Below are 27423 nucleotides of genomic sequence, written 5' to 3'. Positions count from 1 at the left end.
GTAAGACATTTAAACGTGTTAACCCTCGCAAGGCTGCAGGCCCAGACGGCATCCCCAGCCGCGCCCTCAGAGCATGCGCAGACCAGCTGGCCGGTGTGTTTACGGACATATTCAATCAATCCCTATACCAGTCTGCTGTTCCCACATGCTTCAAGAGGGCCACCATTGTTCCTGTTCCCAAGAAAGCTAAGGTAACTGAGCTAAACGACTACCGCCCCGTAGCACTCACATCCGTCATCATGAAGTGCTTTGAGAGACTAGTCAAGGACCATATCACCTCCACCCTACCTGACACCCTTGACCCACTCCAATTTGCTTACTGCCCAAATAGGTCCACAGACGATGCAATCTCAACCACACTGCACACTGCCCTAACCCATCTGGACAAGAGGAATACCTATGTGAGAATGCTGTTCATCGACTACAGCTCGGCATTCAACACCATAGTACCCTCCAAGCTCGTCATCAAGCTCGAGACCCTGGGTCTCGACCCCGCCCTGTGCAACTGGGTACTGGATTTCCTGACGGGGCCCCCAGGTGGTGAGGGTAGGCAACAACATCTCCTCCCCGCTGATCCTCAACACTGGGGCCCCACAAGGGTGCGTTCTGAGCCCTCTCCTGTACTCCCTGTTCACCCACGACTGCGTGGCCATGCACGCCTCCAACTCAATCATCAAGTTTGCGGACGACACAACAGTGGTAGTGCTTGATTACCAACAACGACGAGACGGCCTACAGGGAGGAGGTGAGGGCCCTCGGAGTGTGGTGTCAGGAAAATAACCTCACACTCAACGTCAACAAAACTAAGGAGATGATTGTGGACTTCAGGAAACAGCAGAGGGAACACCCCCCCATCCACATCGATGGAACAGTAGTGGAGAGGGTAGCAAGTTTTAAGTTCCTCGGCATACACATCACAGACAAACTGAATTGGTCCACTCACACAGACAGCATCGTGAGGAGGCTGAAGAAATTTGGCTTGTCACCAAAAGCACTCACAAACTTCTACAGATGCACAATCGAGAGCATCCTGGCGGGCTGTATCACCGCCTGGTATGGCAACTGCACCGCCCTCAACCGTAAGGCTCTCCAGAGGGTAGTGAGGTCTGCACAACGCATCACCGGGGGCAAACTACCTGCCCTCCAGGACACCTACACCACCCGATGCTACAGGAAGGCCATAAAGATCATCAAGGACATCAACCACCCGAGCCACTGCCTGTTCACCCCGCTGCCATCCAGAAGGCGAGGTCAGTACAGGTGCATCAAAGCTGGGACCGAGAGACTGAAAAACAGCTTCTATCTCAAGGCCATCAGACTGTTAAACAGCCACCACTAACATTGAGTGGCTACTGCCAACACACTGTCAATGACACTGACTCTACTCCAGCCACTTTAATCATGGGAATTGATGGGAAATGATGTAAATATATCACTAGCCACTTTAAACAATGCTACCTTATATAATGTTACTTACCCTACATTGTTCATCTCATATGCATACGTTGATACTGTACTCTATATCATCGACTGCATCCTTATGTAATACATGTATCACTAGCCACTTTAACTATGCCACTTGGTTTACATACTTATCTCATATGTATATACTGTACTCGATATCATCTACTGTATCTTGCCTATGCTGCTCTGTACCATCACTCATTCATATATCCTTATGTACATATTCTTTATCCCCTTACACTGTGTATGACAGTAGTTTTTTTGGAATTGTTAGTTAGATTACTTGCTCGTTATTACTGCATTGTCGGAACTAGAAGCACAAGCATTTCGCTACACTCGCATTAACATCTGCTAACCATGTGTATGTGACAAATAAAATTTGATTTGATTTGATTTGATTTGATTGGGGAAATGCTCGGCCATATAGTCATGAGTGAACAGCGAGTACAGGAGGGGACTGAGCATGCACCCCTGAGGGTCCCCTGTGTTGAGGATCAGCGTGGCAGATGTGTTGTTACCTACCCTTATCGCCTGGGGACAGCCCATCAGGAAGTCCAGGAACCAATTGCAGAGGGAGGTGTTTAGTACCAGGGTCCTTAGGTTAGTGATGAGCTTTGAGGGCACTATGGTGTTGAACGCTGAGCTGTAGGCAATGAATAGCATTCTCACATAGGTGTTCCTTTTGTCCAGGTGGGAAAGGGCAGTGTGGAGTGCAACAGAGATTGCATCATCTGTGGATCTGTTGGGATGTTATGCAAATTGGAGTGGGTCTAGGGCTTCTGGGATGATGGTGTTGATGTACCTTATTTAAGTATTCAGCCCCTTTGCTATGAGACTCAACATTGAGCTCAGTTGCATCCTTTTTCCATTGATCATCCTTGAGATATTTCTACAACTTCATTCAAGTCTGCCTTTGGTAAATTCAATTGATTGGACATGATTTGGAAAGGCACACACCTGTCTATATAAAGTCCCACAGTTGACAGTGCATGTCAGAGCAAAAACCAAGCCATGAGGTTGAAGGAATTGTCCGTAGAGCTCCCAGACAGGATTGTGTCGAGGCACAGATCTGGGGAAGGGTACCAAAATATTTCTGCAGCATTGAAGGTCCCCAAGAACACAGTGGCCTCCATCATTCTTAAATGGAAGAAGTTTGGAACCACCAAAACTCTTCCTAGAGCTGGCCTTCGTCAGGGAGGTGACCAAGAACCCAACGGTCACTCTGACAGAGCTCTAGAGTTCCTATGTGGAAATGGGAGAATGTTCCAGAAGGGCAACCATCTCTATGGCACTCCACCAACCAGGCCTTTATGGTAGAGTGGCCAGACAGAAGCCACTCCTCAGTAAAAGAGTTTGCCAAAATGCACATAAAGACTCAGACCATGAGAAACAAGATTCTCTGGTCTTATGAAACCAAGATTAAACTCTTTGGCCTGAATGCCAAGCGTCACGTCTGGAGGAAACATGGCACCCTCCCTACAGTGGTGAAGCATGGTGGTGGCAGCATCATGCTGTGAGGATGTTTTTCAGCAGAGAGACTAGTCAGGATCGAGGCAAAGAACGGAGTAAAGTACAGAGAGATCCTTAATGAAAACCTGCTCCAGAGCGATCAGGACCTCAGACTGGGGTGAAGGTTCACCTTCCAACAAGACAACGACCCTAAGCACAGAGCCAAGACAATGCAGGAGTGGCTTCGGGACAAGTCTCTGAATGTCCTTGTGTGGCCCAGCCAGAGCCAGGACTTGAACCCGATCGAACATCTCTGGAGAGACCTGAAAATAGCTATGCAGCAATGCTCCTCATCCAAACTGGCAGAGCTTGAGAGGATCTACAGAGAGGAATGGGAGAAACTCCCCAAATACAGGTGTGTGTAGATTGATGAGACATTTTTAAATCCATTTTAAAATAAGGCTGTTACGTAACAAAATGTGGAAAAAGTCAAGGGTTCTGAATGCTTTCCAAATAACATTATAGTTATTGCATATAGATAGTGTAGTGTGTGGAGTAGGGTGAACAGTTGTAACTGAGCCATGTGTGTAGGTGGGACAGAGGGCATTAAGCCTGGTGTTGAAAGCTCTGCTGACCTGATACACATCTCATACGGCTGAGTTAAATGATAACCTTGAACAGGGGGAACAGGGGGACGGTGCTGCTCTTTATCTAGTCTGGCACAGACGTCCCTATTGTACCTACCCCTCCGTTTCCCCTCCCCCTCCCCCGAAAACCCCCTCCAACCGGGATAAAGGACTGGCACACCTGTCACCGCCGCTTTCACGAAGAGAACAGTCCCTCACACGCCTGATAAGTGATACCTGTTAAGTTTTATGGCCTGGCCTCTGAAAGACTGAGGTGCCTGGACGACGGTTATTTATGAGCTGTAGTTACAGGCAGACTAGGTAGAATTGTGGAAGACTGTGTTATTGATGTGATTTAGTATGGCTAGAGTGGCTTATTAATGGATTCTTCCGGCTGGATTAATGGATTTTTCCGGCTGTTCAGGGGGCCGGAACTTAATTACAAATCATCTGTAGACTGCAAATTGACCACAAGAAGTCCAAACAGATATATAATGTTTGACTAAAATACAATCATTTTAAACCCTGCTTACATTTGTACACGATCACGTGTCTCTCTATTATGTGTGGGAATGACTTGTGGAAGCTGGTATAGTGTACTGTATATGGCTGTAGTTTTTACTTGTGGAAGCTGGTATAGTGTACTGTATATGGCTGTAGTTTTTACTTGTGGAAGCTGGTATAGTGTACTGTATATGGCTGTAGTTTTTACTTGTGGAAGCTGGTATAGTGTACTGTATATGGCTGTAGTTTTTACTTGTGGAAGCTGGTATAGTGTACTGTATATGGCTGTAGTTTTTACTTGTGGAAGCTGGTATAGTGTACTGTATATGGCTGTAGTTTTTACTTGTGGAAGCTGGTATAGTGTACTGTATATGGCTGTAGTTTTTACTTGTGGAAGCTGGTATAGTGTACTGTATATGGCTGTAGTTTTTACTTGTGGAAGCTGGTATAGTGTACTGTATATGGCTGTAGTTTTTACTTGTGGAAGCTGGTATAGTGTACTGTATATGGCTGTAGTTTTTACTTGTGGAAGCTGGTATAGTGTACTGTATATGGCTGTAGTTTTTACTTGTGGAAGCTGGTATAGTGTACTGTATATGGCTGTAGTTTTTACTTGTGGAAGCTGGTATAGTGTACTGTATATGGCTGTAGTTTTTACTTGTGGAAGCTGGTATAGTGTACTGTATATGGCTGTAGTTTTTACTTGTGGAAGCTGGTATAGTGTACTGTATATGGCTGTAGTTTTTACTTGTGGAAGCTGGTATAGTGTACTGTATATGGCTGTAGTTTTTACTTGTGGAAGCTGGTATAGTGTACTGTATATGGCTGTAGTTTTTACTTGTGGAAGCTGGTATAGTGTACTGTATATGACTATAGTTTTTACTTGTGGAAGCTGGTATAGTGTACTGTATATGGCTGTAGTTTTTACTTGTGGAAGCTGGTATAGTGTACTGTATATGGCTGTAGTTTTTACTTGTGGAAGCTGGTATAGTGTACTGTATATGGCTGTAGTTTTTACTTTTTGAAGCTGGTACAATGTGCGTAGATCCGTAGTTTGTCTCGTATAACCCTCCCTGGTCGTGGTTTCCTCTGCAAGCCTGCTACCCGCACTGCCAACACCCTGGGACCGACCAGACGCTTGAACACCAGGGACAACCAGTAGTCCTGGAACACACACACACACACAGACAGACAGACAGACGGGCACACACACACACACACACACACACACACACACACACACAAGGAGGGGACACCTGTTAAACAGTGAAAAACCACACACAGTATGCATAGTCAGATAGCGAAGTAAGCATGAGCTCCCACAATGATGTTGCGTGGACACAGACATGAGAAGGGCATTCGTTACCTTAGCGGGTTAACATATCCTTTAGTGAGTGGGTTAACATTCCCATACTGTTCCATTGAGTCCATTGACTTGTCAACACAGATATAAGGTCTGGCTAAATAGTCGTGCAGTATGTCAGAACAGGGGGCTCTAGAGGTGCAGAGGTGCTAAAACACTCCACTATGTCTGATAACAGTTGTATAAAACATAAACAAAACTTAAGATACCACAGAGAGTGTGTTGAGTGAATCCACTGGATGTGAGCTCCTTAGGGTTTACAAGTGTCCAATTCAATGTAAATCACACATATCACTATTCACCTCAATTATCTGGAGGAAAAAAACATTTGGGAAAAGCAGAAAGGTCGTACGGGTGTCTACTCCTGTTCCAGCCACCATGGTCGACAAGACCAGAGGTAGAAGCTGGATACCAGATGCTTCAGTCTTTATTGAAAGAGACAATATAATACATACTCCCCTCTCCCCTACCCCCTTCTCCTCTCTCTCTCCTGTCCTGCCCATCTCCCCTCTCATAGCCCTCTCTCCTCCCCTCTATCTCCTGTACTGCACCTCTCCCCCTGTCCCTCTCTCTCTGTCCCTCTCTCTCTGTCCCTCTCTCTCTGTCCCTCTCTCTGTCCTCTCCCTCTCCTCTCCTCTCCTCTCCTCTCCTCTCCTCTCCTCTCCTCTCCTCTCCTCTCCCTCTCCTCTCTCCTCTCCTCTCCTCTCCTCTCCTCTCCTCTCCTCTCCTCTCCTCTCCTCTCCTCTCCCTCTCCTCTCCTCTGTCCTGCCCCTCTTCCATTTTCTTTTCTCTGCTTTCTTCCCCTGTGCAGCCCCTCTCCTCTTCTCTTCTCTCCTGTCCTCTCTCTCTCCCCTGTGTTGCCCCTCTCCTCATCTCTTCTCTTCTCTCCTGTCCTCTCTCCACTGTGCTGCCCCTCTCCTCATCTCTTCTCTTCTCTCCTGTCCTCTCTCTCTCTCTCCCCTGTGCTGCCCCTCTCTCTCTCCCCTGTGCTGCCCCCTCTCTCTCCCCTGTGCTGCCCCTCTCTCTCTCCCCTGTGCTGCCCCTCTCCTCATCTCTTCTCTCCTGTCCTCTCTCTCTCTCCCCTGTGCTGCCCCTCTCCCCATCTCTTCTCTTCTCTCCTGTCCTCTCTCTCTCCCCTGTGCTGCCCCTCTCCTCATCTCTTCTCTTCTCTCCTGTCCTCTCTCTCTCCCCTGTGCTGCCCCTCTCCCCATCTCTTCTCTTCTCTCCTGTCCTCTCTCTCTCCCCTGTGCTGCCCCTCTCCTCATCTCATCTCTTCTCTTCTCTCCTGTCCTCTCTCTCTCCCCTGAGCTACCCCTCTCCTCATCTCTTCTCTTCTCTCCTGTCCTCTCTCTCTCCCCTGTGCTGCCCCTCTCCCCATCTCTTCTCTTCTCTCCTGTCCTCTCTCTCTCCCATGTGCTGCCCCTCTCTCTCTCCCCTGTGCTGCCCCTCTCCTCATCTCTTCTCTTCTTTCCTGTCCTCTCTCTCTCCCCTGTGCTGCCCCTCTCCTCATCTCTTCTCTTCTCTCCTGTCCTCTCTCTCTCCCCTGTGCTGCCCCTCTCCTCATCTCTTCTCTTCTCTCCTGTCCTCTCTCTCTCCCCTGTGTTGCCCCTCTCCTCATCTCTTCTCTTCTCTCCTGTCCTCTCTCTCTCCCCTGTGCTGCCCCTCTCCTCTTTTCTTATCCGCAAACTCCCCAAAATCAACACCTCACCAGAGGTTCTGAACAACATGTGTGTGTCAGGAAGTTCCCATGCAATCCTGCATATGGCAACATTTAAGGCTTTTTTCCCCCACCAGGCCAAGCTTTAACTTAATTTGCTACTCCGCCATCGGGAAAGCCCAGAGTACAGTAAGAGTACAGAACAGAAGTGTACAATCTGGGCTATAGACAGGGCTATCGGCAGCTGGGAATAGAGCAGACACTAATATTATGAAGAAATCTGTAGATTCTGAGGTAAAACAAAGAGCAGTTCTTCGGGTGAAAGCCTTGGAGCGTACACTGTGGTTACATAAGTGCCTTTCTCTTGCAAGATGGACAGATAATATCAAACATTGCGGAAATTATATTATTCTCCTTTTACACGGTGTCTGGCTACGTTAGAAACTTACATTAGCAAAGTGCATGCCCTGCCCACCTCAGGATTTCTCCTCTTTCCAGCCAATTCTTCCCTGTTTTTGTGGGTTGTAAATGAATTTGTCACACATAAATGTTGCTGGATAGATTTATTTAAGAAGAAAACTAATGCACATTCCATCTCTTGCTGCTACAAAACACATTTTCCCGCTGATTTAATGATCAGGTGGGTGCTCTTTTTTTGTAACGTTAAAAAGCCAAATCTCACAAATCTCATTTTTTTGTGCATTGGTCAATTCAAGAGCAGCACGTTTAGATGATAAAACAGGGAGCTATCATTTTTCTTAAACATAGTCTACACCTAATGTTTAATATGCAAGAGGATTTGACAAAAACAATCATGAAAATAAGTGAAAGCGATGATGAAAGCTACAGCAGACTGTGAGATTGTGAGGGGCGATACTTTATAACTCCGTTGGTAGAGCATGGTACTTGTAACGCCAGGGTAGTGTGTTCGATTCCCGGGACCACCCATACGTCAAATTTATGCACCATGACTGTAAGTCGCTTTGGATAAAAGTGTCTGCTAAATGGCATTATATAATATACAGTTGAAGTCGGACATTTACATACACTTAGGTAAAATCATTAAAACTCGTTTTTCAACCATTCCACAAAATTCTTGTTATCAAACTATAGTTTTGGCAAGTCGGTTAGTACATCTACCCTGTGCATGACACAAGTAATTGTTCCAACAATTGTTTACAGACAGATTATTTCACTTATAATTCACTGTATCACAATTCCAGTGGGTCAGAAGTTTACATGCACTAAGTTGACTGTGCCTTTAAACAGCTTGGAAAATTCCAGAAAATGATGTCATGGCTTTAGAAGCTTCTGATAGGCTAATTGACATCATTTGAGTCAATTGGAGGTACCGGTTTGCAACTGCACACTGGGACAAAGATCATACTTTTTGGAGAAATGTCCTCTGGTCTGATGAAACAAAAATAGAACTGTTTGGCCATAATGACCATCGTTATGTTTGGAGTAAAAAGGGAGAGGCTTGCAAGCTGAAGAACACCATCAAAACCGTGAAGCACGGTGGTGGCAGCATCATGTTGTGGGGGTGCTTTGCTGCCTGCAGGAGGGACTGGTGCACTTCACAAAATAGATGGCATCATGAAGAATGAATATTATGTGGATATATTGAAGAAACATCTCAAGACATCAGTCAGGAAGTTAAAGCTTGGTCACAAATGGGTTTTCCAAATGGACAATGACCCCAAGCATAGTTCCAGTTGTGGCAAAATGGCTTAAGGACAACAAAGTCAAGGTATTGGCGTGACCATCACAAAGCCCTGACCTCAATCCCATAGAAATGTGTGGGCAGAACTGAAAAAGCGTGTGTGAGCAAGGAGGCCTACAAATCTGACTCAGTTACACCAGCTCTGTCAGGAGGAATGGGTCAAAATTTCCCCAAATAATTGTGGGAAGCTTGTGGAAGGCTACCCGGAACGTTTGACCCAAGTTAAACAATTTAAAGACAATGCTACCAAATACTAATTGAGTGTATGTGAACTTCTGACCCACTGGGAACGTGATGAAGGAAATAATATGTGAAATAAATCATTCTCTCTACTATTATTCTGACATTTCAAAAGTTTTAAAATAAAGTGGTGATCCTAACTGACCTAAAATAGTAATTTTTACTTGGATTAAATGTCAGGAATTGTGAAAAACTGAGTTTAATTGTATTTGGCTCAGGTGTAGGTAAACTTCCCACTTCAACTGTACAGTGCATTCGCAAAGTATTCTGACCCCAACTCTTTTTCCACATTTTATGTTTTTTATTTTATTTTTTAAACTCATCAATCTACACACAATACCCCATAAAGACATTGTAAAAACAAGTTTTTAGACATAAAAATACCTTATTTACATAAGTATTCTGACGCTTTGCTATGAGATTCGAAATTGAGCTCAGGTGCATCCTGTTTCCATTGATCATCCTTGAGATGTTTCTACAACTTGATTGAAAACCACCTGTGGTAAATTCAATTGATTGGATATGATTTGAAAAGGCACACATCTGTCTATATAAGGTCCCACAGTTGACAGTGCATGTCAGAGCCAAGCCAAACCAAGACATGAGGTCGAAGAAATTGTCTGCAGAGCTCCGAGACAGGATTTTGTCGAGGCACAGATCTGGGGAAGAGTAACAACAAAATGTGTACAGCATTGAAGGTCCCCAAGAACACAGTGGCCTCCATCATTATTAAATGGAAGAAGTTTGGAACCACCAAGACTCTTCCTAGAGCTGGCCGCCTGGACAAACTGAGCAATCGGAGGAGAAGGGCCTTGGTCAGGGAGGAGACCAAAAACCTGATGGTCACTTTGACAGAGTGGGGTATTGTGTGTTGATTGATGAGGGGGAAAAAACGATTTAAGCAGTTTTAGAATAAGGCTGTAACGTCACAAAATGTAGAAAAAGTCAAAGGGTCTGAATACTTTCTGAATGCACTGTATAAAGACGCTGGTTGGATAGAGGGTCATTTAATGCAAATGTATTTAACTATACTCAAGTGTATATGCAAATGGTTATTTTCAAATATTATTATTCTATCAATATAATAACACAACACATAAATAGGCCATATATGGTTTATATATGGTAGCATGGGTCTTATATATAAAAAGTGTGTGTGTGTGTGTGTGTGTGTGTGTGTGTGTGTGTGTGTGTGTGTGTGTGTGTGTGTGTGTGTGTATATATATATATTCGACGAAGTTTAAACATGAATTCCCACCTAAACTGATGGATTACATTGACTTTTTGTCTGTCATTATACAATTATTTATGTGCTATAATTCAGTCAATATTTGATGGGTTTCTTATTTATTTAAAAAGCATTGAGTAGCTTCATTATGCAACAATACCAGAACTGTAATGGTGATCTTTTATCAAATCTTATATTCTATGAGTCTATAGATATGCATATGTTGGTTTGCCTAACCTGGGCTCCAAGAGAGAAAACCCATCAGGTCAGTGAAACTTCATGACCTCCACAGTTGTCTTTCTCTGTCTGATCAGTCAGAGCTGTGTTTAATGATCAGGTTTAACCAGGCTGATCTGTGTGCCTGATTTACTAACTGAGAGAGATGGAGATGTCAATGAGTTGCCTACAGGATGTGCCCAGTTAGACATCTGAAGAGCAGGGAGAGAATCAGGGAGAAAATACACCCAGGGACGGATAGTACAGTAGATAGTCCACGGTGAGAATCTGGTAGTTTAAAGATATCAGTTTAGATATAGCGTACCGGTAGTAGCCACTTCCATGGGTAAATAACATATAGTAGTGAGAAAGAACTGGATGGTGAAGAACTTGTGTTTGAAACATTGCAGTCAATAGAGAGGGGAGAATCTTCAGCATCTACCTAGTGAGGAAGGAGGCAGGGCAGGTGCCAGAACCAATCAGTTGGATGGGCATTTGATTTCCATAGGGGGTGGCACTATTTTTTCACAGAACCTCCTATGGTAAAATTGTTTTAATCGGTTTTATAGTAAAGACGTAATTTAACTGTCTTGTTTTCATCTGATTGTCAAACAAATCACTTTAAAAAGTAGGTTACCTCTGCATGTTTGTCCAAAATAATTCCAGCAGCCGAACAGTGCACTGTCCACCCGCTAACTTTCCATAAATTCGCAAATGTCTGAAACTACGTCACCGGAGAAAAGCATCTGTGCAAAGCGAAAGTGCGCTCCTCTGTCTTACTATATGAAGCCCATGTATCTGATGCTGTCTGGCCAAACATAATATGACATGACATACTCTTTTTGGCCAGACAGCATCAGATACATGGGCAGTAGGGCAGTAGACCAGGAGAAGAGGAGGGAGGGCAAGGAGGTATGTTAGGCCCCCCTAAGTCCCACCCATAACACCGGCCCTAGAGGGAGGGAAAGATGGAAGGAGGAAGAAAGGGCTGTAGGCCAGGAGAAGAGGAGGGAGTGCAGGCTAAATGAGAGCCAGACTGTGTGACTGAAAGCTTGTTAACAACAGCCTTTACAGATAAAAGTGTAAGGTTAACCATTAGGCTGTATCAGTACAGGGCCTTGCCCATTAGTGATTTAATGCTTCTAATTACACTAACTGAATAAGAGAGGGTAGGATTAATGTTTTTAATTACAGTGACTGTATTAGTAGAGGGGTTAACAATGTGCAGTCAGTTTTAATTAGGGGCACGTATAAAAAATAAATATGAAAACCTGCAGTAAACAGTAACACAAAAACACCATTTTATCAACCATAGAACACAGAAAACCAGAGAAGCATTTATTTCAACAGCCCTCTGTGTCCTTAGACACTGGAATCCTAGACAGCGTAAATAAGAATGTTGTGTGGATAGGAATAAACACACAGTTAACACACTCTTTGGCAGCTACAGTGTGGTGTCATGACATGAACTGGGATTGCATAACTATAGCCACTTAACATTTTACTGTTATTGTGAGAGACAAAGCCTAGAATGTATCAGAAACCCAGGGGTGTATCCAACAATGGAGAAAGAGAGAGAGAGATGATCGGGTCTCGTAGAATAATTGAAAAGTAATGAGAGAACGAAGGAGGGTGAGAGAGCTAAAAAAGGATGAAAAGAGAGGCCTATAAAGAGGGAGAGCAGAGGGAGGCTCATATCTGTTAACAGACAAACCACCCAGGAAGCAGGCTAATACACTAAGCTGATGTCACATCCCAAACTTCTTCACATGTGCTAGGTCAAAAATAGACTGAGGGAGAGTGAGTTCAGGAGAGGAAAACAGAATGACGGAGAAAGGATAGGGAGAAGGAGTAGGTAGACCCACTACAACTACTGGACCTAGACCATGGAGGAGAGGAATAGTAGTGGTGGGGTTGAGGGGTGAGTGGATAAAGCGAGTCCTAGGTTTGACTGGGTCAATTGTCAGAACGGTGTCCAATGAGTGTTCAGAGAGATGGAAAGGGACATGTGAATACATCTCTGGGGCCTGCGGACAGCCCTGGCCTGTAGTGGTTCCCCCCAGCAGGTAGACTGGCAGAGCAGTCCGACGCCCAGCCACAATAAAAGCATTATGATCCTAGCGGGGGGCATTCTTCCCAGAAACAGAGAATGGAACAGGAGGGGAAATAATTGTCTGCTAGTTTTGGAGCGGTCTCCCTAATAAACACCACCCATCCCTGCAGCAGCTAAATAAAGTAAGAAGTTCTCCACATCTTCTTTAGGCATCCACCAGATGCTGATAAATCATTTTTATGAACATGGCACCGCAGTAGCATTGTAGAACTGACTCTCTGTCTGGATCAAAGAGTCTTGGATGTCTCTATCTCGATCTCTGGCCGCCCTCTTCAATTTCCCCTAAATAAGTGAATACTCCTTCAGTCCTGGTCCTGGTGACCCATAGGGTGCAGGCTTTTGTTCCAACGTGGCACTAAAACCCTTAATTCAACTAATCAACTTACTGTATCATCTGGCAAATGATTAGTTGGGTGTAATGCTTGCCCTGAGCATAGTCTTGTACCCCTGATGCAGCATAGTCCAATCCCAACAGCAGAGGGCAGTGGTGGGAACCAGAACTGGACTGCACCATTGCAGACAGTGCCGGAGGGGGAGTACCAGCCTTTTGCGTACCTACAGCTCAGGTTGCAGATCTGTCACCAGCCCAGTGCGGCACACAGAGGGGCACTCATTTTATGATGGGGGGAAGGGGAGAGTCGTGACACCATCCTGGTCACTGACAAAGGGCTAGGGTTACACAGTGATTCGCCCTCGCGTCCAGCCAGTCAACACCACTAAACGCCTTTCATCTGGCCTAATAGCTCCCACGGGAAAGAACGCTAGGTGCCACAGAGGACTGAGATGAGTCTACAGTAGCTACCCAAAGCCACACCAAAAAATGGACTAAGAGTAGCAATAGCTCCAATGAACATTCCCTTGTTATCCAGTGAGAGTAGAAAGGAATGATTTGTCCAGTACTGCTTTCATGATGATTTTTATTTCATTGATTTTTATTTGACCTTTGCTTTATCATAAAAGTTAAATAGAGTGTGAAACTCACCGGTAGTGGGTTAAAGTGCTGGTCTACGAGGTGTGTGTATCCATAGTCAAAGAACGAGTGTCGCAGGACAACATCAATCCCCTGCATCGCTGCCATGCCCAGAGTGTTCAGCCACCTGAAATACACACACACACACACACACACACACACACACAAAGTGATAATAATGCCTAAGTGCGATGATACTTCATTTGACTGATTGATTTATAGGTTGATTGATTGATTTATAGGTTGATTGTACTTACAGAAAGCCAGCAGCATAGGTATCAGAGAGGTTATTGGTTCCTCCAGCCCACGCCGGACCTACTCCCCCCAACCACACCTTCTTACCAGGTGCATGGCTATTCACTACCTGAGAAAGAGAGAGAGTGAGGAAAGAAGAGAGAGAGTGAGGAAAGAGAGAGAGAGAGAGAGAGAGAGCGGAAACAGAGGGGACAGAGGAAAGAGAGGGGGCAAGAGAGAGGGGGGAGAACAGACAACAGAAAAACAGGGGATCAGATCAGAGAAAGAAAGAGAAAGGGGCTGCAGGTAGGCTAACAGTTAGAGCACAGGGCCAATAACCGTAAGGTCGCTAGTTTGAATCCCCGAACTGACAAGGTGACAAATCTGTTGATGTGCCCTTGAGCAAGACACTTAACCCTAATTGTTCCAGGGTCGCGGTTGATTATGGCAGACCTTGGCTGTGACCCCACTGATGCTAACTATATGGACGGATGATCTCTGTGGTTACTTGTTTCTGTACAGGGTGAACTCTGAATTACTCTATTATAAAGTGTTTTATTGTCTTCTCAGGAGTTCTGTCTTATTTACATTGGTCTCACCCCCCACACAAGCCTTTAGATTATGTGACACCCTGTGGAGATTGGACCTGGGAGTGTTTAGGTTACTGTAAACTTGGTATTGTTTGATTGGTCAATTGTGGTTGGTTTTGGGTTGGACGGTTACACCTTCAAATGTTATAAATGGGATTAAATGCCTTTGTTCTCTCTCTCTTAGAATGCTGTTCATTGACTACAGCTCAGCCTTCAACACCATTATCCCCTCCAAGCTTGTCACCAAGTTTAGGACTCTGGGTCTGAACACCTCCCTCTGCAACTGGATCCTGGACTTCCTGACCCTTAACACAGGGGCCCCACAGGGGTGTGCGCTTAGTCCCCTCCTGTACTCACTGTTCACCCACGACTGTGTGCACGACTCCAACACCATTATTAAGTTCACTGACAACATGATGGTGGTAGGCCTGATCACCGGCAACGATGAGTCAGCCTACAGAGAGGAAGTCAGTGACCTGACAGTGTGGTGCCAGAGTAAGACCAAGGAGCAGATCCACATCGATGGGGTGGCAGTGGAGCAGGTAGACAGCTTCAAGTTCCTCTGTGTCCAAATCACTAAAGACTTAAAATGGTCCAAACACACGTACAGTCGTGAAGAAAGAGCGACAGTGCCTCTTCCCCCTCAGGAGATTGAAGAAGTTTAGCATGGGCACTCAAATCCTGAAAAGGTTCTACAGCTGTACTACTGAGAGCATATTGACTGGCTGTATCACTGGTTGGTATGGCAATAGCACCGTTCTCAATCGCATGGCTCTACAGAGTGTTGTGGGGACAGCCCAGTACATTACTGGGGCTGAGCTCCCTGCCATCCAGGACCTCTATATCAGGCGGTGTGAAAAGACCCCAACCACCCAAGATTATTTTCTCTGCTGCCACAGGGCAAGAGGTATCGGTGCATCAAGTCTGACAACAACAGGCTCTTGAACAGCTTCGATCCCCAAGCAATGCAAATGATAAATAGCTACACGGACCGAGTTTACCCTGTATCTTTATTGACCTTTTATTTCAGTATTTGTCTCTATCCACATTCACAGGGCCCCAGACACACACACACACACACACACACACACACACACACACACACACACACACACACACACACACACACACACACACACACACACACACACACACACACACACACACGTGCGCGCAAGGTTTCTAGATTGAATCCCAGAGCTGAGGTAAAAAGGTAAAAATCTGTCGTTCTGCCCCTGAACAAGACAGTAAACCTTCTGTTCCTAGGCCATCATTATAATTAAGAATTTGTTCTAAACTGACTTGCCTAGTTAATAAAAAACTAAACACTCACTCCATCATTTTTTCACTCACACATAATATGCACATACATTTATACTAACTCTACACACCCACACACCTGGATCTCTGTCCGGAAGACCTATTCTCTCTGCTCTAAACAGCTTCCAGAGAATCTCTCTCCTAGCATGGCTGCAAACCATTACTACTGGACAGCAAATGGGGAAACGCACAAGCACGTGCAGTACAGCACAAACACGCTTGCATACATGCCTGCGCACACACACAAACTCACACACACATTAGGGCAGCACACATTGTTCTATGGTTGTTTTAATGTGCTTTGGTGGGTCCTCTCTTTTACAATAGACAATAATTGGGTATTTTCTATCAGCTCAGAGACTGTGACTATAGGTTGGTAGCAATTGTTACTTAATTGTGAGCATGACAGATCGGTTCTTATGGCCTTTTCTTCTCACTGAGGGAAGTTACTGTTCCAGATCTGAGAGTTGAGATCCATAAAACTGAACTGGGAACTGTGCTCTTACAGAGGTAGGCCTATGGAGGGACAAGGCAGTGGGACAGGAGAGCACTGGGTCAGGGGTTGGGAAGAGACACGTGTAACAGAGGTGATTTGGTGAAGCATACTTACATAATGACTGACCTTTCCTGAGACCTTGTGTCAACACTTCCCTTTCTCTCACCTTGAGTACTTTGGTGATCTGTTCGGTCAGGGTGTCCAGCAGGCGCGTCTTCAGAAAGTCCTCTACTTTGGTCACTCTGCCATCCATGTAGTAGCTACAGACAGAACAACAAGACACACAGACACTTCAGAACAGAATACAAGCAACTTCTGATAAATGCACACAGCAAATTCTCCAGTGTTAAAGAAACTAAATTAACATTGAAAGTGTTGTCTGTGGACCCATATAGACACCGGAACAGTGTTAAATTAACACACTACTTAGTGTAAAACCTTATTCAGATATTTTCCATGGTGCCTTGCCTTTCAGGTAAAATGTAGAATTACCACCCATGACTGAATTTGTTAGTGACAGAGACATGGTTGTCACATTCATTTTCAATCTTGTGGACTAAGCAAAAATGTTATAGTTTTACCCTAGGACAGGGGCATGAAACTCATACACATCACTCATGTGTGGTAACTCTACAATTTGCTCGAAAGGCAAGGCACTCTGGGAAATCTTTGAATATAGATTTACACTAAGTAGTGTGTTAATTTACAACTGTTCTAGTGTCTATATGGGTCCACAGACTCAACACTTTTAGTGTTGATTTAAAACTCTCAGTGTTTTTTGTTTTTTAACACTAATATCATTAACTGGTTATAATCTGACGCCAAATGCTCTCACTACACTTTACACTTAGAGTTTGCACTTATCAAAAGTATCATTCTCATGAGAAAAAAGGCTATGGTACACACAAACTGAAACTCTTACTAACGCTTCATAAAAAAGTCCAGTAATAAACCATTTAGAAATAGTATGTTCACCAATTAATAATCATTATTTAATATTAGCATATATGACCTATATTTGTAAAATTTTGTAAGCTATATATACAGTATATATATATTTTAATATTTTAATGTAACCTTTATTTAACTAGGCAAGTCAGTTAAGAACAAATTCTTATTGACAATGGCGGCCTACCCCAGCCAAACCCAAACGTTGCTGGGCCAATTGTGCGCTGCCCTATGGGACTCTCAATCCCGTCAGGATGTGATACAGCCTGGATTTGAACCAGGGTGCCTGTAGTGATGTCTCAAGCGCTGAGATGCAGTGCCTTAGACCGCTGCTCCACTCAGGAGCTCCCCCAATATATTGATTGTATTTTTATATAGCGCCTTTCCAGGTACTCAAAGCACTGCAAGTTAGGGAAACTCACCTCATCCACTACCAATATGTAGCACCCACTTTTGTAATACACAGAAAACCATTTGTGCCAAAACGCTCACCACACATCAGCTATCAGGTGGAGAGGTGAGGAGTGACATATTGATGTCTCTGAGGGGTCTTTGGCCTGGTTCGCTAACTACATCTCTCCAAGAGTGCAGTGTATAGTCAGAACATCTGCTGTCTCAGCCACTGCCTCTCACCAAGGGAGTACCCCAAGGATTGATCCTAGGCCCCATGCTCTTCTCAATTTACATCAACAACATAGCTGAGGCAGTAGGAAGCTCTCTCATCCATTTACATGCAGATGATACAGTCTTATACTCACCTCCAAAACAAAGGTCATGTGGTTTGGTAAGAAGAATGCCCCTCTCCCCACCGGTGTGATTACTACCTCTGAGGGTTTAGAGCTTGAGGTAGTCACATCATACAAGTATTTGGGAGTATGGCTAGATGGTACACTGTCCTTCTCTCAACGCATATCAAAGCTGCAGGATAAGGTTAAATCTAGACTTGGTTTCCTCTATCGTAATCGTTCCTCTTTCAACCCAGCTGCCAAACTAACCCTGTTCAGATGACAATCCTACCCATGCTAGACTACGGAGATGTAATTTAAAGATCGGCAGGTAAGGGTGCTTTTGTGCGGCTTGATGTTCTTTACCATTCGGCCATCAGATTAGCCACCAATGCTCTTCATAGGACACATCACTGCACTCTATATACTGTAAACTGGTCATCTCTGAATACCCATTGCATAAAACTCTCTTAGGCCTCACTCCCCCGTATGTGAGATACCTACTGCAGCCCGCATCCTCCAAATACAACAGCCATTCTGTCAGTCACATTCTGTTAAAGGTCCCCAAAGCACACACATCCCTGGGTCGCTCCTCTTTTCAGTTCCCTGCAGCTAGCGACTGGAACAAGCTACAAAAGCACTCAAGCTGGAGTTATCTCCATCTCTTACTGACAGTTGTGGCTGCTTCGCGAGATATATTGTTGTCTCTATCTTCTTGCCTTTGTTCTGTTGTCTGTGCCCAATAATGTTTGTACCATGTTTTGTGCTGCTACCATGTTGTGCTGCTGCCATGTTGTGTTGCTACCATGTTGTGGTCATGTTGTGCTGCTACCATGCTGTGTTGTCATGTGTTGCTGCCATGCTATGTTGTTGTCTTAGGTCTCTCTTGTCGTGATGTGTGTTTTGTCCTATATTTATATTTGTAATCCCAGCCCCCGTCCTCGTAGGAGGCCTTTTGCCTTTTGGCCGTCATTGTAAATAAGAATTTGTTCTTAACGGAATTGCCTTGTTAAATAAAGGTTCAATAAAATATACAAATAAATATGGTAATTAGGAAGGAGGGGGATGATTTGGTGGCCATGATGGAAATGGGGCCAGGTTTGGAATTTAGCCAGGGCACTGGAGTTAACACCCCTACTCTTACAATAAGTGCCATGGGATAGACATGTGACCACAGAGAGTCAGGACACCTGTTTAATGTCTCATCTGATAAATGGCACCCTATGCAAGGCAATGTCCCCATCACTGCCCTGGGGCATTGGGATTTGATCTTAAGATCAGAGGGAAGGCTGCCCCATACTGGCCCTTCAACACTACAGTATTTAGATAGTTATTCACACACGTTATATTTAAATTACTTGTTTGGTTTCTCACTATGGGTAGCTTCCATCTCACTCTACCAGCCCATGTACCTTCCTGTTACTTATTCCCACCACAGTGGAAGAAAGGAAAGAGACTTTTGTGATTTGGTTAGCCACACCCTAAGCTAACGTAGCTAGCTAACGAAGAACATACATTCTCTTCAGCTAGCAGTGTGCTTGCTAAAGCTAGGCTACTAACACTTGAGGTGAATGCTAGCAAGCTAAACGCCAGGACTAGCTGGCTATGCAGCTACGCATTGGTGAAGCACATGACTAGAACTAGAACTCCTTCGCTAGCTCTCTCTAACTGCACGGTAGTATTCTTCTCTCACCTAGCTCACCAGCACCTTTACTGGCTAGGCTGACTGGTCCTACCTTCCGGTTTTGCGGTCTTGAGAGCCCTCTAACCTGTAGAGCAACTCCACCTTGCTGTGCTCTCCGGGTTAATGAGTGCAATTTACGACAGGCTTGTAGCCCACTTAGAGTCATGGTTACCACCTCCCCTTGCCAGGATGACCCAAGCCAGGCACGAGCTCCCATCTCTGCCCCTGCGGCTCTTGCATCTCAGAGAAAGACTCCCATCCTTTCTGCTTTGCCTGTTTGGGAAACAAGCATGCTTGAGAGGCAGTCAACTACCCGGAGTCTTGTCTGCACTGCAGCACACTGTTTAAGGTTAGCCAGAGAAGGAGACAAAAAAATGCTCCTGCTCCGGGTACCCCCCACTCCAAGCTATGTCTGTACCCCCCCGGGGTAGGTGACAAGCGCTCATCTGTACACATCTGGGCGGAGGTGATTGACAACCTTGACTCTCTTCCCTTATTTAGCGAAGACACAATCTCGGGAGAGGGGGGAAGGAGGGGGATGATTTGGTGGCCATGATGGAAATGGGGCCAGGTTTGGAATTTAGCCAGGGCACTGGAGTTAACACCCCTACTCTTACAATAAGTGCCATGGGATAGACATGTGACCACAGAGAGTCAGGACACCTGTTTAATGTCCCATCTGATAAATGGCACTCTATGCAAGGCAATGTCCCCATCACTGCCCTGATGAGGCTCATACTAATAGCAGCCTCTCCAACTTTGAGCCCGAAGATGGAGGAATTGAGTCCCCACTTCCTCCCTCCCAAACACCTGCACCCGTCCCCAGGTGCACCGCCAAAGGCACAGCCGGTGACGAGGTCGCTAATCCCATCCGGGATTACACGCTCAATGTCCCACCGGTCCCACCGGACCATTTGTACGAGTGGAGGAGACTCCAACTGCAAACAGCCCTGACCAAAACTAGCATTCCGACAGTTGTGGCTTGCCTAAAGGAGGCAAAATGGTCCTGGGAAAAGCCTTTTTCTGGTAGACTAACCCCTAATTGTTCCCCTACCCTGAACATGCATAGACGAGTTTCCAGTTTCCATAAGGCCCCTCCGGTGGAGCCTCCCCTGGCTAACGGTTAACTACCTTAATCCCTCACGCAGTGCATCCCTGTTGGTTAACACCACCCTCCCGAACAAGAGGGATGCTTTTGTTCATTTGTCATAAAATGTACATAACAGCAGCCCATTCGGTCAGAGCACCTAACAGGTCCACCTTACTTACGGCTTATCAAGTGAAGCTGCTGGACAATATGGAAAGTCAATGCACAGATGACCCTGCTATGTGGGAGGAAATCTGTGTCACCACAGATCTCAAACTATGTGCCTCTCGGGACACTGTACAGAGTTGTTAAGGTCAACGGCATCATGGACTTTACCCAGTACTAGGGCATTTTAGCCAAAAACCTGGTTGCCTCTACCAGCAGACTGATATCAAGGATTTGGAAAGATTCTCTATGAAGGAATGGTCTAAGATTCCTCCCAATGTGTCATTCAATCTCAGAAAACATTTTTAGAAAAAGTCTCAATGCCATTATCCTCGCAAGGTGACTTAGGTGAGGTATAGAAAGGTATAGAAAACAGGAGTGGCAATCATTTTTAACCCTGTCTTTTAGAGAAAAAAAAGTATTACTTGTAAAACAAAATCTCTTTCTCTGAGCAATTGTATTAGCGTAAAATACTATACAATAAAGCTCAGTACTTGAATTCTTTATTTTATACAGACAATTTTGCTCATCTTCATCAACGGCATTAATCCCACTGTATATGACTACTACCAATGCCACAGACCGTTTTAAACCAGATAATTTTGGGGGGTTCAGTTCCTCTTTAATTTAACATTTATTAAATTAGGCAAGTCAGTTAAGAACAAATTCTTATTTTCAATGACGGCCTAGGAACAGTGGGTTAACTGCCTTGTTCAGGGGCAGAATGGCAGATTTTTACCTTGTCAGCTTGGGGATTTGACCTTGCAACCTTTCGGTTACTAGTCCGAGTTTGAAATATCACTAGCCACTTTAAACAATGCTACCTTATATAATGTTACTTACCCTACATTATTCATCTCATATGCATACGTAGATACTGTACTCTATATCATCGACTGCATCCTTATGTAATACATGTATCACTAGCCACTTTAACTATGCCACTTGGTTTACATACTCATCTCATATGTATATACTGTACTTGATATCATCTACTGTATCTTGCCTATGCTGCTCTGTACCATCACTCATTCATATATCCTTATGTACATATTCTTTATCCCCTTACACTGTGTATAAGACAGTAGTTTTTTTTTTTGGAATTGTTAGTTAGATTACTTGTTCGTTATTACTGCATTGTCGGAACTAGAAGCACAAGCATTTCGCTACACTCGCATTAACATCTGCTAACCATGTGTATGTGACAAATAAAATTTGATTCGATTTGATTTGATTTAGTCCAATACTCTAACCACTAGGCTACGCTGCCACCCAGAATAAAGATTCATAAGATAATGCATACGGTGTTTAATATAGATAAATTATTATCAAAGTATTTTTGGAAGTACCTGATCTAAAGCAATCACTATTTACAGTTTATGAGTGCCATTAACGTGGTATGGGTTTCCATAGAATTCAGGTAGGTTTAGGCTATTATCAATAATGTCATCATGTAACCCTTTTTGGGGGAATTGACACAGTGGGTTTTGTCACATTTGGCAATGCTGCCGACAACACTCTACTTGAAGGGGGTATAAAAAAGACATTCACAACACCTTTTTGAAACCAGTCATAACACCTCGCAGTATCAGTTATAACAACCTTCATAACACATTTTTTCAATATCATTTATAAGGAGTTTTCAAAATATGTAAATTGTCATTTCAGAACGAAAAGTTAACAGTAACACAGAAATATATCTTTATATGTACATATATTTAGAAATGTGTATTTTCACAGCCACAGTACCCAACCCCCAAAGTATTATCGTAGGAACACATATTTTTGGCTTAAGTTGGCAGAGAACATGCTGCAGGCCTAACATGACATTTACACTTTGTGCTCCAGGCCAGGACTCACTGTAGACCAGGTACTCTGTTTGCTTCAGATACACCTTCTTACTGTATGTTCTGTACTTATTCATGGATACGGGGTCAAATTGACACAGAACATCCACTGCGTATAGGCTTTTGAACATAATTGGAGGGTGAAGATACTATTGATAATTCCAAGGGCTGTTTACCAAGTGGCATCCTGCAGCACTGAAAGAGAGAGGATACAAAACACTCTGTGCAAAGAGTAACTAAATGTGCTGCCCCTAGCCAGTTCTGTGAATAGTGTATTAGAGCACGGATGTCTTACAGCACAAATGGGCAACTTTGATGTGGGCCACAAAGAACATTTAGCAGTTTTAAAGTTTGCTGCTTTTCTACACATTTTGCCATGGGGCTGGGAGCAAAAATGTGCAGTTTTACAGCTACAGTGCCTTGCGAAAGTATTCGGCCCCCTTGAACTTTGCGACCTTTTGCCACATTTCAGGCTTCAAACATAAAGATATAAAACTGTATTGTTTTGTGAAGAATCAACAACAAGTGGGACACAATCATGAAGTGGAACGACATTTATTGGATATTTCAAACTTTTTTAACAAATCAAAAACTGAAAAATTGGGCGTGCAAATTTATTCAGCCCCCTTAAGTTAATACTTTGTAGCGCCACCTTTTGCTGCGATTACAGCTGTAAGTCGCTTGGGGTATATCAGTTTTGCACATCGAGAGACTGACATTTTTTCCTCTTCCTCCTTGCAAAACAGCTCGAGCTCAGTGAGGTTGGATGGAGAGCATTTGTGAACAGCAGTTTTCAGTTCTTTCCACAGATTCTCGATTGGATTCAGGTCTGGACTTTGACTTGGCCATTCTAACACCTGGATATGTTTATTTTTGAACCATTCCATTGTAGATTTTGCTTTATGTTTTGGATCATTGTCTTGTTGGAAGACAAATCTCCGTCCCAGTCTCAGGTCTTTTGCAGACTCCATCAGGTTTTCTTCCAGAATGGTCCTGTATTTGGTTCCATCCATCTTCCCATCAATTTTAACCATCTTCCCTGTCCCTGCTGAATAGAAGCAGGCCCAAACCATGATGCTGCCACCACCATGTTTGACAGTGGGGATGGTGTGTTCAGGGTGATGAGCTGTGTTGCTTTTACGCCAAACATAACGTTTTTCATTGTTGCCAAAAAGTTCAATTTTGGTTTCATCTGACCAGAGCACCTTCTTCCACATGTTTTGTGTGTCTCCCAGGTGGCTTGTGGCAAACTTTAAACAACACTTTTTATGGATATCTTTAAGAAATGTCTTTCTTCTTGCCACTCTTCCATAAAGGCCAGATTTGTGCAATATATGACTGATTGTTGTCCTATGGACAGAGTCTCCCACCTCAGCTGTAGATCTCTGCAGTTCATCCAGAGTGATCATGGGCCTCTTGGCTGCATCTCTGATCAGTCTTCTCCTTGTATGAGCTGAAAGTTTAGAGGGACGGCCAGGTCTTGGTAGATTTGCAGTGGTCTGATACTCCTTCTATTTCAATATTATCGCTTGCACAGTGCTCCTTGGGATGTTTAAAGCTTGGGAAATCTTTTTGTGTCCAAATCCGGCTTTAAACTTCTTCACAACAGTATCTCGGACCTGCCTGGTGTGTTCCTTGTTCTTCATGATGCTCTCTGCGCTTTTAACGGACCTCTGAGACTATCACAGTGCAGGTGCATTTATACGGAGACTTGATTACACACAGGTGGATTGTATTTATCATCATTAGTCATTTAGGTCAACATTGGATCATTCAGAGATCCTCACTGAACTTCTGGAGAGAGTTTGCTGCACTGAAAGTAAAGGGGCTGAATAATTTTGCACGCCCAATTTTTCAGTTTTTGATTTGTTAAAAAAGTTTGAAATATCCAATAAATGTCGTTCCACTTCATGATTGTGTCCCACTTGTTGTTGATTCTTCACAAAAAAATACAGTTTTATATCTTTATGTTTGAAGCCTGAAATGTGGCAAAAGGTCGCAAAGTTCAAGGGGGCCGAATACTTTCGCAAGGCACTGTAATTTCCTTGAATTTGACACATTTTGCCAATGAGTGGATAGAAATGTTTGCCGTTTTTAATGTGATATCTGAGTGAGCCCCCGATTGGTAATTCGACCATGATTCAAATGTTTAGCTGACATGGGCTAAATGACTGTCAAGAGAAAAAGACTACTGATGCACAACCAAATTTCTAAATTGCACCTTGTGTATTCTACTATTCTAACTCTCAACGGTATTTCAAGGGAATTTCATTTTGAAAACTTCTTATGAATGATGAAGAATGAATGTATTATAAAGTTTGTTATGCATGATACGGCAACACGCATAAAGGTGAATGCCTTGTCTGAATGTATGTATGCCCCCTTCAGCTAAAGTGTTACCATGTACTGTACATAGAGGAAGTTATTTGTGAAGTATCTATTTAGTACTAATGAAGAGTTTATGTATTCTATATAAAGCCTTTATAAATTCTTGTTTTTTAAAGTGGGACCTAATTGTAGGAAAACTATCAAATCTTTTACCATCAAGGGTTACCAAAACTGGTAAAGCGCTACCAAATTGTGTTATGATACCATTTATGTGTGGCCAACTTTGTCAGACAAAAATACATAGTAGTTTTGTAGGGAAGCTGTCTGCTGATCTGACTGCTCCTCTACCTATGGGAAGAATTAAAGCGTGAACACATCTGTAGAGAACAGAACGTATCCTCTATTTGGAATTACATTCTTTACCAAGACAATGATGAATCACCTTTTCTCGCAGTAGTCTCTCTCTCTCTCTCTCTCTCTCTCTCTCTCTCTCTCTCTCTCTCTCTCTCTCTCTCTCTCTCTCTCTCCTCTCTCTCTACTGTACTACTCTGTCTTTTCTCTCTTGCTAAATTTCAATCTCTCTCCTTCTCTTTCTCATCTGACATTCTTCCTCTTTCTCCCCTCTACAATGTTTCTCTCTCTGACTTGTGGAATGGTTGAGATGTAGATAAATACCAGATTTAGTCTGAGACGAGTATTAAGATGTCAGAGGGAAGAGCGAGAAAGTGACAAGAATTGGAGGAAGGCAGGGAGGGATCAGAGAGAGAGAAAAAGGAGACAAGTGAGAGAGAAAGAAGGAGAGCGATAGCGAAAGGGAGACAAGAGACAAAGGGTGCGCTCGTGTGTGAGTGTGAGTGTTTGTGAGGGTCTAAGCTCCACCAATGAATAAAATGAGTCCCTCCAGGGGAATGGGCCCTCAGGATTTACGAGTCCGGCGGGACAGTGAATAAAGTGTGGAGTCTTTGCTCTTTCTTCCTCCCACTGCTATCTCTATTTTCTCTACTTTCTCCATATACTGTAGCTGTAAAAAATATCAGTCCTCTTGCTGAGTGTTCAGTCTTCTGACTACATGGTCTCTATGTCTCTATTCATGGAGCAATACTCCCGCTAGGCCAAAACGTGTTACTTGCATAACCCTCGGTTCTCTGATATTATAAGTGAGATATCTCACATGAAGGGGTTTGACAAGAGTCTCAGAAGCTCGAAGAACCAATCACACACGTCTGTCGGAAACAGAAAAGTCGAGGGGCGAATAAGGTGAGCCCCTCCCCTCATTCCCCCACCCTCTGATCATTCTTGAGCATGCCGAACTTCCTCAAGTTCTTGCTAGTAGGGAATGGTGTAGTGCAATTTGGGTTGTTAATTAGATTCTTTCTGCCATTTCAAGATTTCTTGTTTTTTATTATTATTTGTGTACTTGTTGGACATTTTACAGCATTGTTAGGAGCTAGTAACATAAGCATGATCACTGCTATAACATCTGCTAAACTGTGTACACGACCAATAAACTGTTATTTTATTTGAATGCGGTGAGACATCTCACTCATAATATCAGAGAACCGGGGCTACGCAAATAACCTTAAGTTCTCTTTCAGTTGTTAGTTTCGATCTCACATGAGGGATATGGCCAACTCCCGTATCACAGAATGCTCTCTGAGGCCAGTTAGTCTCAACGTATCAACCCTCAGAGGCCCCGACACTGAGGACAGTATACGCCAAAGAAGGCGCAATGACATCTAGCCGGTAGAACATCATAAAAGTATGCAAGGAGATGCCCTCGAACAGTGCCCAAGAAGTAGCCATACCCCTGGTGGAGTGAGCCCTCAGGCCATCCGGAGGTTGTAACCCCTTGCTATTATAGGCCAATATAATAGCTTCCACAATCCGTGATAACTGTTGACGAGAGAGGCGTCTCTCACAAAACACACAAAGAGCTAATCGCTCTTGTGCAAAGCTTTCGTTTTATCCAAGTATATGAGCATTATGGGTACTGGACACAAACTGGGGGGGAGGGGATAAAGTCACCCAACACAGAAGACAGGCGAAGAAAAACCTGCACTCGGCGGAGTAACCTCACAGCACACCTGTGAACAGATGAACTTGGAAAACGGATCAAGTCATGCTGAGGAGAGCTAAGAGAATGACTGTTTGTGAGGAAGAGAGGTGAGATTGATCAAAAGGTCAGCGAGTGGCTCTTTATGATGAGGGGAGCTGCTCACATCATTTGCCTCTCGACCTGTCTGTACCCGACAGACATATGTGATTGGTTCTTTGAGATGATGAGATTCTGGTGAATCACGCTCATGTGAGATATCAAAACAAATAATTGAAAGAGAACACAACCACACTATGAGGATGAAGACAACAGTAGGGAAGTGACAGGGGAAGTTCTGGCAGTACTGGAGAAAGAGAACATTGAAAACATGTACTGTACTGTATGTTAGCG

The 27423-nt window shown here is 44.0% G+C and overlaps 1 protein-coding gene across 1 annotated transcript in view; it reads right to left on the bottom strand.

Annotated features, from left to right (window-relative positions):
• Positions 1 to 27423, bottom strand: part of LOC112260982 (inactive heparanase-2-like) — a 117166-nt gene that overhangs the window by 24535 nt on the left and 65208 nt on the right. The window contains exons 8-11 of the mRNA XM_042328339.1: positions 16360 to 16453; positions 13811 to 13917; positions 13566 to 13680; positions 5062 to 5207 (exon numbers count right to left, since the gene is read on the bottom strand). Coding sequence (XP_042184273.1) covers positions 5062 to 5207; positions 13566 to 13680; positions 13811 to 13917; positions 16360 to 16453 — 462 coding nt within the window. The remainder of the gene's footprint in view (positions 1 to 5061; positions 5208 to 13565; positions 13681 to 13810; positions 13918 to 16359; positions 16454 to 27423) is intronic.

Source organism: Oncorhynchus tshawytscha, linkage group LG01 (assembly GCF_018296145.1).
Source record: "Oncorhynchus tshawytscha isolate Ot180627B linkage group LG01, Otsh_v2.0, whole genome shotgun sequence".
NCBI classification, from domain to species: domain Eukaryota; kingdom Metazoa; phylum Chordata; class Actinopteri; order Salmoniformes; family Salmonidae; genus Oncorhynchus; species Oncorhynchus tshawytscha.
The sequence above is the reverse complement of the archived record's forward strand: the minus strand, read 5'-3'. Positions and strand labels throughout refer to the sequence as shown.